At 40.7% G+C, this 15,681-nt stretch overlaps 1 protein-coding gene across 1 annotated transcript in view; it reads left to right on the forward strand.

The window, feature by feature from the left end:
* Positions 1–15,681, forward strand: part of ASCC3 (activating signal cointegrator 1 complex subunit 3) — a 349,893-nt gene that overhangs the window by 332,510 nt on the left and 1,702 nt on the right. The window contains exons 39-40 of the mRNA XM_042478523.1: positions 2,782–2,923; positions 15,097–15,306. Coding sequence (XP_042334457.1) covers positions 2,782–2,923; positions 15,097–15,306 — 352 coding nt within the window. The remainder of the gene's footprint in view (positions 1–2,781; positions 2,924–15,096; positions 15,307–15,681) is intronic.

A 15,681-nucleotide genomic window follows, 5' to 3' on the forward strand; every position in this document is an offset into this window, starting at 1 on the left:
TGAACTAATACAGTGGGCCCTTGTTATACGCTGGGGTTTGGTTCCAAGATCCCCCGTGTATAACAAAATCTGTGGATACTCAAGTCCCATTAAATATCTTCTTGGCTTTACTTTGTGAACGAAGATTCAGAAAGGACTCATCCGTGCTTTCTACAAACACGTTGATGACGTTGGATGTATCCTTCAAGCCTGTGCAATGGGTTTTTCTGGTGGAGCGCAGCATGCACAAAACTGTCCTCACCCTTTAAACCAAAGGTCCGATTGCTGAGGCCTTGACAAGCATGGACGGTGGCAGTGAGGTCCTCGGGTCGTAGGTTTGGTTAGAGTTTCCTTCTCTTAGATGGTTGACCTTACGGGGTTAGACAAGCACCATTTGCCCGGGTTTGGGATTAGAGTTTTCCTTCTCCTAGGGTGGTTGCCATAAGGCTAGAGAGCCCATCCTGTCATTTGGCGCTCTTGGTCAAACCCTTCGGTTGTGACCTGTTTGGCATGGGAGGCCCTCCTGGTGACTATTATACCACCACCAGCATAGCTCACAACTTCATTAGGGTACGCAAGCCTCTCCCACACAGCCAGAGCATAGCTGGAGGGGAATAGGAGGCCGGAAGATTACAGTTAAGCAGGGAGGAGCCTCTTCCTTCAAGCTAGCCCTGATGGAGCTGGGCCTGCCTGATCACTCCCTCTCAGGCTTGAAGATGACAGTTAAGGAGGGAGGAGTCTCCTCCTTCAGGATATCCCTGGTGGAGCTGGGTCTGCCTGATCACTCCCATTAAATATAATGACATAGAAAAATGGTGTCCCTTATAAAAAATGGAAAATGAAAGTTTAATATTTAAAATTTACACTTTTTTGGAACATTTTCAAACCATGGATGCTTGAATCTATGTATAAAAAATCCATGTATAAGAAGGGCTGGCTGTATTGCCAAGAAGACCCCATTATAGAACATATCAACCTATCACCTTATGGTGATACAACATACATACAACAACAAGAACAATGAGGAAAACTTGATTTACACAACTTACCAGACAGTGCAAGAGTATGTATGGCCCCTGCCTTCACACACTCACTGTCTTTTATGAGCTTGGATCACCTCATGCACACCTGAAGACACAGGTACCTAATTTCTAGGTTCCTATCTAGCCTATCCCTTTTGTATGGATAAACAAAGATTGTGAAGGCAGGGGCCAATTACAATCCAAACATTGTCTGTGCACCATTGAAATATACTCACAGCCTGGTTTGTTTCACAGGCTGGTCTATATATGATGAGCTGTCATATATTTCCAGCTTCTGCATTGCTTCACTTTTTTAAAAATGTGGTAATAGAAAACTAGTAGAAGGTTATTGTGGAACATCTCAACAAAAAGGTCAACTCCCATATGCTGCTTCTGTGAAAAGCAAAATCCATGTGGAGGATTATTAGGAGAAAAATCAGAATTAAAACTGTCATAATCAAAATACAGTGGGCACTTGGTATCTGTTAGGGTTTGGTTTCAGGACCCCTGTGGATACCAAACTCCATGGATGTTTAAGTCCCATTAAATAGAATGAAGTAGTAAAGTTGTGTTCCTTATATAAAATGACAAAATCAAAGTTTTCTTTTTGAAATGTATATTTTTAAATATTTTTAAGCTTGGATGTTTGAGCCTGTGGATATGAAAGGCTGACTGTACCTTTATACTTATCTGTAGTGGAATTATGCTTAGAATATTGTGTTTGAGTCACTTCACCTCAAAAAGCATATTGTAGAGCTAGATAAGATGCAGAGCAACTAAAGTGACAAGGAAGAGGAAGATACTTCCCTGCAAGGATGTCTTGTAACTTTTGGAGCTTTTTAGCTTGGAGACTGCAAGGCATGTTAGACCCTATAAAATTGTTGTGCATGGCCTGGAAAAAATAGCCAGAGGGAGATTTCTCTTCCTCTCATATAATCCTAATGATCACTGTAACTGAATGATAGAATACACAACAGGAAGAACTACTTATTTTCTAAAAATATAGTTAAACTCAGTATAATTCACTAGCACAAAGTGTACTTTCTACAAGATGAGGTAATGGCTGCCAACTTGAATGGCTTTCTTGTGGGACTGGACAAATAATGAAGGTATAACCGGCTACTAGTCATGATACTACCTCAAAACTGAAGGCACTCTTGCTCAGGAGTAGTTGGAAGGTGCTGTTTTGCTTATGTGCCCTAGATATCTGAAGAATATTGCTGGACCAGATGTGCCTTTGAGCTGATCCAGCAGGGTTTTTCCTGTGTTCTTATTTTTAAATAATTTGCTGCTTATATATCTATAAGTGGTCTTCAGATTGGAATGCTAATTAAAGAGACAGTCATCTTAGTTTTGAATACATAAGGATGTATGAGGGAGATTGTCATCATGTTAATTTTTAAATTGGAAACTTAAATCAATACCATTAATCTACATGGTAAAGATCTTTTTCCTCCTTATTAGACCAGTTTAAAGCAAGAGGGTAACTGCTTAATGATCTTTGACCCTGTCACAGTTCCCTAGTGTGTGGTGTTTTGCGGGAGGGGGCTTTTAAGCTATGGAGCTTGCAGTATGGTGAATATAATAGTAATCTTCCATTTTAGTTTTGTTAAACAAAAAAGCAGTTGATATAAACTACCAAGACTGTTAAAGATCCACTTAAAGTTTCCATTTTTCTTAAGTGTGCCTTGCTAATTTTACATATTCTCCTATTCATTCTATTCTTCCTGCTTTCCTTAACTTCATATCTCAACTGCCTATGTGTTTACTGTTTTGCCAGGAAGTGGAACCAAGGAAAGAGAAAAGGCAGTTACCAGGGACCTATAGAATGTCTTCCTGAACTGATAGCTGCTTGTGATGGAAAAGAAAATATATTTGCCTCCATTGTAGAGCATGATTTGCATACCACACATATTACACAGGTAATATTTTCCTGTCGTTTGGCCACTGTAATGATGAACAAATTCAATTTATATTCCTTTATACTGCAGCATTCAGGATTTGGTAGTAGAAAAAGTGATGATAGTGATGATGACAGAAGAAGAAGAAGAAATAATAAATATAAGTAACATGTTGACTGCCCTTACAACTATTTTAGGAACTGGTAGGAGGAAAACCAGTATTTCAGTTCAACCTGTTCTTCAGTATAAATTCTTCCTGTCACCCCACATAATTTTACCCAGAAATTTAGCATTAGAGCCAAAATATATTTCCCAAAGCTGCTTGGATAAGATTTTCACAACATACTCCTTTGAGAGGATTGGCTTGTCATACCACAATGTGAATTATTTGTGTGCACCACAGTTTCCAATTGATGGAACCTAAAAGGTTGATTTGCTGTTTCATGTTTCAGCCACACCAGATAGACAACCATGCAACAGGTACCAGGTGCAAGTATTCCCAAAAAGGCAGCTTGTGATTAAAAAGGACAAATATATAGTGAAAACATTAAACGAACAAAACATTTAAAACACAAAAGCTCTTTGCTTTCTGGTGGAAAGATAACAGAGAGCACCTGCCCTAGCCTTCCATCCAGAGTCTGGGAGTCACCACTAAAAAAGCCCTTCTTTCTCTTTTCACATTCTTGACCAGAAAAATGGTGCAAATTCAAAATCAAGATGTATATCTTATCTTTCACATTAACTATGGGATGATGATAATAATAATAACAACAAAAACAAACAACACATCAAGATCCATTAGTCACCATAGGATCTCTGCTCATAACAGACCTGCTGTTTTATTATTATTATTAACTTTTATTTATATAGCGCAGTAAATTTACACAGTGCTGTACATACAATCTTTTAGTTAGACGGTTCCCTGCTCTCGGGCTTACAATCTAAGAAGACACGACACAAAAGGAGAAGGGAGTGGTGGTGAGGAATGGGATCAGGTCCAGCAGTTCTTCTCCACCTCCGAGGCCTGTTTCTATGTCTTTTTAGAACCAAGACAGGTGAGCCCCAGGATGGTAGATTCAATGTGGTTCAGTTTGATCCTTAGTAATCATTACACAGGAATAGCTAATTACCTAAGCGATTATGTATTAAAATGGATACTCAGGGATGTGTGCATGCTATGATAGGCTTCAGAAATATATTCCTCTCCACATATTGGGCTACAGCTCCCATCAGCAACTAGCCAGCATAGCAAGTGATGAGGAATGATGGGAGAGCCAGTCTGGAGACCAGACATCATTTTTGCCAGAAAATGATACCTTCATGGTTGGTGCATGTGATATAAAATGTATGCGTATAAGATGTGCCATAATGCAGTGCAAAAGAAAACTTTCAAATTAGTTTGGAATGGTCTCAGTATTCAAGTCCATGAATTGCTCAAATCTATAAACACACACTTTGGAGTTTGTTTGAACCCCGAAATAGGAAAATTCTGCCATTTCTGCTTTTTATGGTAGGCTTAGGGTAGAAATATGTTAAAACACTGCATCCTATAATAGCTGTCATATGCTGAAGAATTTTCTGTATTCAAGAATGACAAATTAAATGCAAAAAAAACCCAAACAAACAAGAAACCATCCATAATTATTTCCAAGTTCTCAAACTCTTGGTGACTTACCTGAAGATAATGCAAGTATTTCCTTTGCATTAACTTCCAATGATCTAAAATTTGGCTTACAAGCAGAAGGTGTGTGTGTGAGAGAGAGAGAGATCCATGCATATAGGCTGTTAGCAATATTGTGGATAGAGATACATTTAGACTGAAACAAACCCTTTTTAAAAGCAGATTTCAAACATTGTAAATGGACTTCAGTCCAAGTTGTGGATATGTTGAAAAATTAGAACATTGTTATAATTAGTTCAGGGAAAACTCAGAAGTAAACTAACTTAATTTATTTGCATAAATTGCTCCTCTGTTATCTTTAAAAGCAAATGCAAATTGGCTCCGTCTGATACGATGATGGTTATTTGGCTCAAAAGTGCTTCAATTTGCGTAGCAATCTGGTGTCGTCTCTGCAGTGAGACGATCTCAGGTAACATACAAATCCTGAATTATTCTAGAAATTAGTATGTTTAAAGCATCAATTTAAGTGCTAATTGCAGTAGTAATGAGAAAAAGCAGTACTACTGTGAGATTTGCATCTACTTCCCCATCAGTATGCCTGGAACAGCGGCTGACTGGCAGAGGATTTGGCTGCTAATTAAATAATTGTATGCATGGTAGTGTTCATGTCTGATTCAATAGATGAAGATTAATCCTCAGATAAATATGTTTGGCTGGTATTGAAATGTCTTAGCAGTTTCTTCAAAAATAGCTTTTGTGTGTGTTGTGAGTCCCTACTTTTCATGTGTCTGTTTTAATACGTCAGTAACATAAACTGTGCCTGCACAACACATCAAGATGTGTGTGACTGTAAATAAAATACATTATGTTACAACACAGAAGAAAACTCTTAAAGTGTTTGAGATGTCCACAGTACTTCTGAAAGGGAAACCTATAAATGTATGTTGCTTCTATTTTTTTGTTCCCTTGCCACATATGTATGACTGCCACATATTTTTTTAAAAAAAATAAACTATCATAGAGATATGTTATTGGGATTAATTGGGATTATTTTTACATCCACCTCTTTCTAAATCTGACATTAAACCAGTTAGGTAAAAATCCACCATGGACACAGTATCCACAACCAGAAGATTCCAATAGTCTTCTAGGTTCTTCTCCTTGCCCTCACCAATCCAGCACACATGGCAACTTGTGTATTCATTCTCTGTAATGTCCCATTGCACACAACCTGGGAAGTAATTCAGACTACAGAATTATAACACTATTATTCCACTTTAACTGCCACAGTTCCATTTTATGGAATCCTGGAATTGGCAGTATAAGGAGGAGCATTTACAATTCTCAGACAGAAATCTTCTCCAGTGATTCACCAAACTACAAGCCCCTGGATTCCATACTGTGTTGCCATGGCAGCTTAAGTGTAATAAGAACACTATAATTGTGTTATGTGAATAGGCCCCAGGTCTGTGGGGAGGGGAGGAACATAATCCTGTTGGAATCTTGTACAAGGAGGTGCAGAACACATATTGCAAGTGGATGCTGGCCATTGTTCTTTGCACCCTTTTTTAAAAGAGGTATAAAGTAACTTTGAATTGACTACAATTTAAAATCAATGCATTTTTTTTCTCACAGAAAAGTTTGAAGGACATCCATTTTAAAGTGCCTCTAACCTCTGTGAGTTGTCATTTAACTGATTAAAATCTATGACAAGCCTGGCATCAAATATCAGACAGCTTGGGGTTTAGATAACCTTCATAAAGGCAGGACTTTTTCCCCTACAGTTAGGTAAAGAAAATATTTAATTTGTATAGGTTGATTTGGGTTTTGATTTATTTTTTGAAGAAGAACCAATTACTGATGTTTGTTGTAGATTAGAAAAAAAATCAACATAGGAAGATGGATGGTCAAGTGCTAATTGAAATTGTCTGTCAAAAGTGCACTGGATAGAGTTGCAGACAGACAGACAGTATTAGTATGGTGGGCAATCTAGTGCTATTAAAATTTAATTAAAACAGTGCCTGAAAATAAGAATTTTCATACTATCACTAAACAGCAGTTTGTTTTTTTAAGATGCCAATGAAACAGACAATTGAGAAACAGACAAGGGTCATATCTTCCATGCCCAGACTTAAGACAGGGTCTAGCTATAATATTTTCTGTAGATATTTATGCAGCCTTTCCTTATCACACATGTGATCTATCATTAGGCCCTAGAGCTTGAACTGTAGATTTCTAAGTATCAGACCAAAACATGTTTTCTGTGCCTCAGTGGTTGTTGGCCAGCATCAGCCACTGGGCATAAGAATCAGTACCTTTTAACATTAGACTTCTTTCAAGTCTAGAATAAGGCATGGAAACCACCAGCCACACTAAAAGAGAGCATGCAGGAAGTACTACTTCTTCAAATATCTCCAGGCCACACAGGGGTTTAAAAGGTCAAACCATAATTTCAAGATGGACATGGAATGCAGCTAGTAGTAAATAGAGCTCCTTGGAGATCAATGCATCTCTGGATGGTGCCAACCACAAACAAACAAACAAACAAACTTCATTTATATACTGCTTCATACCAACCACATACCAACTGCTACATTCTAGGCTACAAGAAGAAAAGCACCCATATCATTGTGGCTAGTATGTTGTTGCCCTTTTGGAGCAGAGTCCTTCAGCCACTGACTTAGTGGCTGTACAGACAGCCCAGTTTGGGTGGCTCTATGCCGTCCCTGGAAGCACTGGGGTGGGGGCACGGCAACAGCATGCCACGCCCCCAACCCGGTGTAAAAAGGAGCTGCAAAACACTGCTATTATTTACGCCATACAAGGGGCACCATAAGCACCCCCGCACAGTGTTATAACGCCCCTCATGCAAAACTCCATTTGGGCGCTGCACACAAGGGACATCTTCATGGAGTGTGCCATCTGGACGGATGCATGTCAAGATGGTGGTCTGCAGGAGGCAGTAGGGCTCTGAGCGTGTGGACGCTCAGCCCTACTGCAGCCTTTGTTTGGGTGCAGGCCACCTTAAAGTGCCGGTCTGTACACCCTCCTTAGAAAGGCTTTTTAGCCCTTATCTGTCTGCAGTGAAAACTACAATAGGGACTCTTATCAGAATTCTGTCTGCACATACCTTAGCTACTCACCTGCCTGGCCATCATGTCACAGAAAAATGGGAATGAGCAGATATGGGACAAAAGTGGGTATTCTGACAGAATCTTTTGCTGTTCTTGAAGAAGCACTCCAAAGTTGCTAAATTTTAGTTGTGTTCAATTCAATTCAAAATATAGATCCAAAACACACTGAAGAAATAATCCAGTTTGAGAGTGTTTTAACTGCCCTGGCTCAGTGCTAGGGAATTCTGGGAACTGTAGTTTTGGGAGACATTTAGCCTTCTCTGGTGCCACAATAAACTACATTCCCCAGGATTCCCTAGCACTGAGCCAGGGCTGTTAAAGTGGTCTCAAACTGGATTATTTCTGCAGTGTGTTTAATGAAGAATGTTTTTAAAATCTTTTGAGAAAACTAATCTCAAGGAACTCCTGAAAACTGCCAAGTAAAACAGAAGAAGAGAGAATTACTGACAATTTTAAGTACATTGAAGATCTGTCTCACTTTGTTTCGGTAAGAAACTTCAGAGTGTATATAACTTTACATAAGAATTTGAACTTTTGGGTAATTATCTGAACTGATTTTCTGAACTCTCTTCGGTTGGCCTTATCACTAATTAGCACTTCAGTGACTCACTCATTATGGATTATGTTGGGAAGATTTAATTCAGAATGTAATTATAAGTAGTTTTCAGTGGCTTATAGAAGAATACTTTAATCAGTAGAGGTAAGGCTTTTTTTTCTAATTTGGACATAAATTAATCTTTGTAAAGCATGTGTAGTACTCTTGAGGGGTTTCATATTTGTTTTATTTGTGCAGAAGTAGTCAAATAAGAGGCTAAGAAATGAAATATTTATGGTAACAACTCTGGCTATTATACTAAAACAAACAGACCCACTGAATCTTATGGAAATGTGACAAAATCTCATCTCTATGCATTGAGAGCCACATTGGAGAAAGAACTGAGTATTCACTGGAGGTGGAATTAAAAAATGATGCAATCTTGACCATAAGCAACAAAGCATCTTGTAACACCTTAAAAATGAACAAATTCACTGTATCACAAGCTTACATTGAATGTAGGCCATTTCAACAGATGCAAGAAGTGTTCTCCAGAATTTAAAGTATATATACAGTACACATAATTGAGACAGGGCTGCAGCTAGTGAGGCTGGAAGGAAATTGAATGCAAAAAGTTTTGATGGTTATTAACACTTCCCATTCACAGACTGGATGCATACAACACAAGCATCCAGGAAAAGGATTAAAACGTGAGATATCCCAATTCAAACCTCAGGTGATAAATTGTAACTTGAAGGCAGAGATCAAAGGAAGTATCCTAAAATTGGACTCTGGAGGCCCATAGTTAGGTAAGCTAAGAAAAAAGAGACCATAAAATGGGTGATCTTCCCATATAGGTGAGTCATTGAAATACAGTGGGACTCAATACAATCATTTCTGGAATCCTCCCCCCGGCGTAAGGGAAATCCTACGTATGCTCGCACCCCATTGCAAACAGTGGGGTGCAGGTGAGTATGCCATTTGTTTGATTGCCACTTGGCTTCAGCGTATGCTTGAAGCAGAGTATGGTGCGCCCGCATATGGGATGGGCGCACTGTACTTAAGTCTACCAGAACCTAAATTAACTGGCCCTGAGTCAGTAGGTAATAAAAATGTACCATCACCCTTGTTTCAAAACTTGCAACCCCTAATTTCAAAGAGGTTTGTCCCCTCAAAGGGTAGTAGCCCTGACTGTAGGCATAGCTTGACCCACTTGCTGTTCCTCTGGTCCTACCATGTTGTTGTTCTTGTCAGCTTCCATTGCTGTACTCAAGGTCAATTAATAAACCTTTCAGTTGCTCGTTTGGTTGGATTAATCAAATACTGTTTTGATAAACTGTGAAGGAGCAGCATATTTTAACAATGTTCAGTTATTTTTTAATGATTTTTGTTACTACTGGAACATACAGCCTTACAACACAATATATAAAAACATACATATAAATATACAAAATTTTAACAACATTTATAACATCTACACACTCCATCATCATTCATCCATTTAACTTATTTCATTCCTCACTCAAGTGTTCAGTTATTTTTAATGCTAGTACTTCCTTAAAATGCAAAAAGATAGAAGAGATATGTCTTCTTCAATAGAATTTTACACAGTAGTGGCTTTGTGGAACATATTTCCACTCATACAATCAGGGCACCTCATTTTCTCAACTTTCTAAACATTAAGCCTATAACCCAGCCTTGAACTGTTCACCAAGCTGTCCGAATCCCACTATTCTCTTTCTGTAGGCAATGGCAGCTAAACTATCCATTGCAAACTAGCCCACAAAGCTGGGACTCAGATTCCAAGTTCACATCAGTTTCCCTTACAACCCCAAAAGATGCCAGAATACAGAGAAGGGTGAGGACTCTGTGGGACCCAAATCACACAATGTATGCTTTTTGTTCATAATTGTTTAGTGATAGCCAGATTGTGCTGATTCAATCAGCAGTCCGGCCAGAGAGAGGAGAAGGAGAGGAGCTGCTTGGCAGCCATTTTGAGACCGTGTGCTTGAGACCGTGTGCTCATTGCTGAAGGGGAGGAGCTTCTGTGAGTCACATCTGTGAGTCACAAGGGGGCGGAGCTAGCAGACTAGCTTTATATACCAACTTCCAGAGCCGCGCGCCTAATGGCGCGCGAATTTTAGTAGTTCTTTAACTCAACAACTCTGCTCAAGTGGCATCAGGTTAGAATCAGATATTGAAACAGAACCTTCCCTTTAAGTGTAACATAACAGCCAGTACATTCCTTTAAAGAAGTATTCCCAGTAGATTGACCGTTATATTCATTACTAAAGACTTTGCAGTATGGACAACGAGGGATCTGCTGCAGTCACCTGCAACTCTTGTGGGATGTTTCTCTTCTTGCCTACAGAAGTGGACAACTTCACATGCACCAAGTGCAAGTTGGTAGCACTCTTGGAGGAGAAAGTGCAGGAGCTGGAGGCCAGAGTAGCTACACTTCAGCATATTAGGGAACAAGAGGATTTCCTGGACACAATAGAACTAACCATCTTGGATGAGTACCATGCAGAGGAAGATGCTAGGGTGGAAGAGGTCACTTGCCAAACAGAGGAGGCAGACAGCTGGAGGAATGTCACAAAGAGAAGTAAGCCAAGAAGGAATTGTTCAGGGAGCTTGCAGCTAGAGAATCGATTCGAAGCTCTTTCCCTTATCAAGGAGGATGAAGAAGAGCAGCATGGACAGACTTCAGGGACAGAGCAGGGGAGCCTGAGAGTCCCATCCGAGGGAACAGTCGCTGCTAAGCCTCGGAGGAGGCGTGTGGTCGTAGTGGGGGACTCCTTGCTGAGGGGTACAGAAGCAGTGATTTGTAGGCCTGACAAGATGTCTCGAGAGGTGTGTTGTCTTCCAGGTGCAAAGATCCGTGATGTGACAGAGAGGCTGACAAGACTGGTCAAGCCTTCTGACCAATACCCCTTCCTTTTGGTCCACGTGGGAACTAATGATACTGCAAGATACAGCATTCAGAACATCAAAAGGGATTACGAGGCGCTTGGTAGGAAGCTGAAAGGAATGGATGTACAGGTTGTCATCTCGTCTCTTCTGCCAGTTGAAGGGCATGGTCCAGGAAGGGAGAGGAAAATTGCGGATGTGAACAACTGGCTTCGCAGATGGTGCCGCCGAGAAGGATTTGGATTCTTCGATCATGGGCTGCGGTTCCATGAGGAGGGACTTCTTGCAACAGACGGGTTGCATCTCACGCCAGTTGGAAGAAATGTTTTTGCCAACAGTCTCAAGAACTTGATCAGGAGAGCTTTAAACTGAGTTCCGAGGGGAAGGGAGATAATATTAAGGAAGGCGAAAGGGATGGCGAAAATAGTCAAACTGACATAGAGGAAACAAGGCAAACAGTGCAAGGACCCAACAGTGGGAGGCAAAAAAACTTGCACAGGCAGCAAGTAAAAGGGAACCATGGTCTGCGATGTCTCTACACTAATGCACAGAGCATGGGAAATAAGCAAGATGAACTCGAACTCCTAGTACAACAAAGCAAATATGATATAATAGGCATCACTGAAACCTGGTGGGATGAGTCTCATGATTGGAATGTGGAAATAGAGGGGTATAACATTAAGAGAAATAGGCCAAATAAGAAAGGAGGAGGAATAGCACTATATGTCAGAGATATTTACACCAGTGAAGAGATCCTGGACATCAATCATGGAAGCCAGGTGGAGAGCATCTGGATAAGAATCAAAGGGGAGGGAAACAACAAGGATGTTACGGTGGGAGCCTACTACAGACCCCCAAGTCAGACTGAGGAATTGGATGATATCTTTCTAGAACAGATGACCACACAGTCAGAAAAGAAAGATGTAGTAGTGATGGGCGACTTCAACTATCCTGATATTTGCTGGAAGTCAAACTCAGCAAAATCCTCAAGGCCTAGTAAATTCCTCACTTGCCTGGAAGACAATTTCATGGTCCAAAAGGTGGAAGAGGCAACAAGGGGGTCAGCTATTTTAGATCTGATCCTAACCAACAAGGATGACTTGGTTAATGGGGTGCAAGTGGTGGGATCATTAGGTGGAAGTGACCATGTTCTCCTGGAGTTTGTAATACAGTGGAAAGGAGAAGCCAGGCATAGTCAGACACGCATCCTAGACTTTAGGAGAGCGGATTTCAGTAAACTTAGAGAAGTATTGAGAGCGATTCCATGGTCAGAAATACTAAAAAATAAAGGAGTTCAGGACGGATGGGAGTTTCTCAAAAGAGAGATACTGAAGGCACAATTTCAAACAGTTCCAGTGAGAAAGAAAAACGGGAGGTGTCTCAAGAAACCAGGATGGATGACTAAGGAACTTTCAACTGAGCTAAGTTTGAAACGGAACATGTATAAGAAATGGAAAAAGGGAGAAATCACAAAAAAGGAATTCAAAGAAATAGCAGGCATGTGTAGGGATAACGTCAGAAAAGCTAAAGCGCAGAACGAACTCAGGCTTGCTAGAGAGGTTAAGAACAATAAAAAGGGCTGTTTTGGATATGTCCGCAGCAAGAGGAAGAAGAAGGAAACAGTAGGGCCACTTTGTGGAGAAGATGGCAAAATGCTAACAGAAGACAGAGAAAAGGCAAAATTACTCAACACCTTCTTTGCCTCAGTCTTCTCAGAAAAGGCAAAGGGTGTTCAACCTGAGGATAATGGAGCAGAGGACAGAATAGGGGAATTTCAGCACAGAATAAGTAAAGAGATAGTAGAGGAACACCTTATTAATCTAAATGAATTTAAGTCTCCGGGACCAGATGAACTCCATCCAAGGGTATTAAAAGAACTGGCAAATGTAATATCGGAGCCATTGGCAATAATCTTTGAAAACTCCTGGAAAACAGGAGAGATCCCAGCAGACTGGCGGAGGGCAAACGTTGTCCCCATCTTCAAAAAGGGGAAAAAAGAGGATCCCAACAATTATCGTCCAGTTAGTCTGACATCAATACCAGGAAAGATTCTGGAGCAGATCATTAAACAGAGAGTCTGTGAACATCTAGAAGGCAATGCCATAATCACAAAAAGTCAACATGGGTTTCAGAGAAACAAGTCATGCCAGACAAACCTAATCTCTTTCTTTGATAAAATTACCAGCTTGGTAGATGAAGGGAATGCTGTGGATGTAGTATATCTTGATTTCAGTAAGGCCTTTGACAAGGTTTCCCATGACATTCTTGCAAACAAGCTGGTAAAATGTGGGCTAGACAAAGGAACTGTTACATGGATCTGTAATTGGTTGACCGGCCGAACCCAAAAGGTGCTCAACAATGGCTCCTTTTCATCCTGGAGAGAAGTGACCAGTGGGGTCCCACAGGGCTCTGTCCTGGGCCCAGTGCTATTCAACATCTTTATCAATGACCTGGATGACAGAATTGGGAGCATACTTATCAAATTTGCAGATGACACCAAATTAGGGGGAATAGCTAATACCCCAGAGGACAGGATCAACATTCAAAATGACCTGAATAGACTAGAAAGCTGGGCCAAAGCTAACAAAATGAAATTCAACACAGAGAAATGTAAGGTATTGCACTTAGGGCGGAAAAATAAAATGCACAGATATAGGATGGGTGACACCTGGCTGAATGAAACTACGTGTGAAAGGGATCTAGGAGTCCAAGTAGACCACAAGTTGAACATGAGTGAACAGTGTGATGCGGCAGCTAAAAAGGCCAATGCTATTTTAGGCTGCATCAATAGAAGTATAGTGTCTAGATCAAGAGAAGTAATAGTGCCACTGTATTCTGCTCTGGTCAGGCCCCACCTAGAATATTGTGTCCAGTTCTGAGCACCACAATTCAGAAAGGACATTGAGAAACTGAAGCGTGTCCAAAGGAGGGCGACAAAAATGGTGAAGGGTCTGGAAACCATGCCCTATGAGGAACGACTTAGTGAGCTGGGGATGTTTAGCCTGGAGAAAAGAAGGTTAAGAGGTGATATGATAGCCCTGTTTAAATATTTGAAAGGATGTCATATTGAGGAGGGAGCAAGCTTGTTTTCTGCTGCTCCAGAGAACAGGACCCGGAACAATGGATGCAAGCTACAGGAAAAGAGATTCCACCTCAACATTAGGAGGAACTTCCTGACAGTAAGGGCTGTTTGACAGTGGAATGCACTCCCTCGGAGGGTGATAGAGTCTCCTTCCTTGGAGGTCTTTAAACAGAGGCTGGATGGCCATCTGTCAGGGATGCTTTGATTTGGATTTCCTGCATGGCAGGGGGTTGGACTGGATGGCCCTAGTGGTCTCTTCCAACTCTATGATTCTATGATTCTATGAATCTCTATTAATTGATCAGTGAAAACTATTTAACTGGATAGCATTTATTTGATAATTTACTAGAATAGTGCTATTAATCAGCATAAGATTCTACAGTACTGGTTATATGTGTGATTTTCTTAGGGACAGAGTATCCTGCCTTAAGTTAGTGCTGAGTAGAATAGATGACTATCATACAGTACATCTGGTGTGATACTGTATGAATAGCCCAATTTAACCTTCTCAGCAGAATTGAAAAGGAGGGATTTCCCAATCATTTTTGTTTGTAATTCTGCTGTGGTTGTGCCCATTGTATCCACATTTTACAGGGAAATGAACTGTTGAAAAGTGGAATATACTGGACATTATTCATGAAGCAAGAATGCTAATTTTGGACCTCACATTTTCCTGATAATCTCTTGAAATCTTTTATGACAACCATAAGAGCGATATGATTGAGGTGGATGCAAAGTACAATATATAGAAATATTTAAAAGCTATGATTTAAAATTAAATTCAAACATATCTCAAATTTCAGAATGAATGGGATAGCTACAAAATATGGCGTTTCCCTCCCGCTTGTAAAGAATAGAATTTTGGTTAAAGCTGAAAGTTATTTCAAAGTACATATTTATTCTTTGTTGTAGGCTTGGCATTTCTTGTCCCACTTGCCAGTAGTAGAAGTCAGTATGGTTATTAAAGGTTGTTGGAATGGCGCAGTTCAGGAGCAGAAGGAATTACCTGTGCCAATACTGACAGTGAGCATGCAGGATGACAAAAAGTGGGTGAAGTTGCATGCAGATCAAGAATACATGCTCCAGATAAACCTGCGGAGATTGCATTTTGGTTATTTTAAGGTAGAGTATTCACTATTGTAATTAATAATAATAATAATAATAAGTTTTATTTATAGACCGCTATTCCGCAAGGATCATAGCAGTGTACAGTAAAAATTGCAATACAAAATTAGCCCCTACCCACCCCCTCACTCCCCCCAGGCTGGATGATGACAGTTGGCCGTGGAGGGAGGGCTCTGCCTCTTCAGGGCGGTCCCGATGGTGTTGGACCCGCCCCCTCACTCCCCCTAGGCTGGATGATGACAGTTGGCCATGAAGGGAGGGCTCTGCCTCTTCAGGGCGGTCCCGATGGTGTTGGGCCCGCCCCCTCACTCCCCCTAGGCTGGATGATGACAGTTGGCCGTGGAGGGAGGGCTCTGCCTCTTCAGGGCGGTC

Source organism: Sceloporus undulatus, chromosome 1 (assembly GCF_019175285.1).
Source record: "Sceloporus undulatus isolate JIND9_A2432 ecotype Alabama chromosome 1, SceUnd_v1.1, whole genome shotgun sequence".
NCBI classification, from domain to species: domain Eukaryota; kingdom Metazoa; phylum Chordata; class Lepidosauria; order Squamata; family Phrynosomatidae; genus Sceloporus; species Sceloporus undulatus.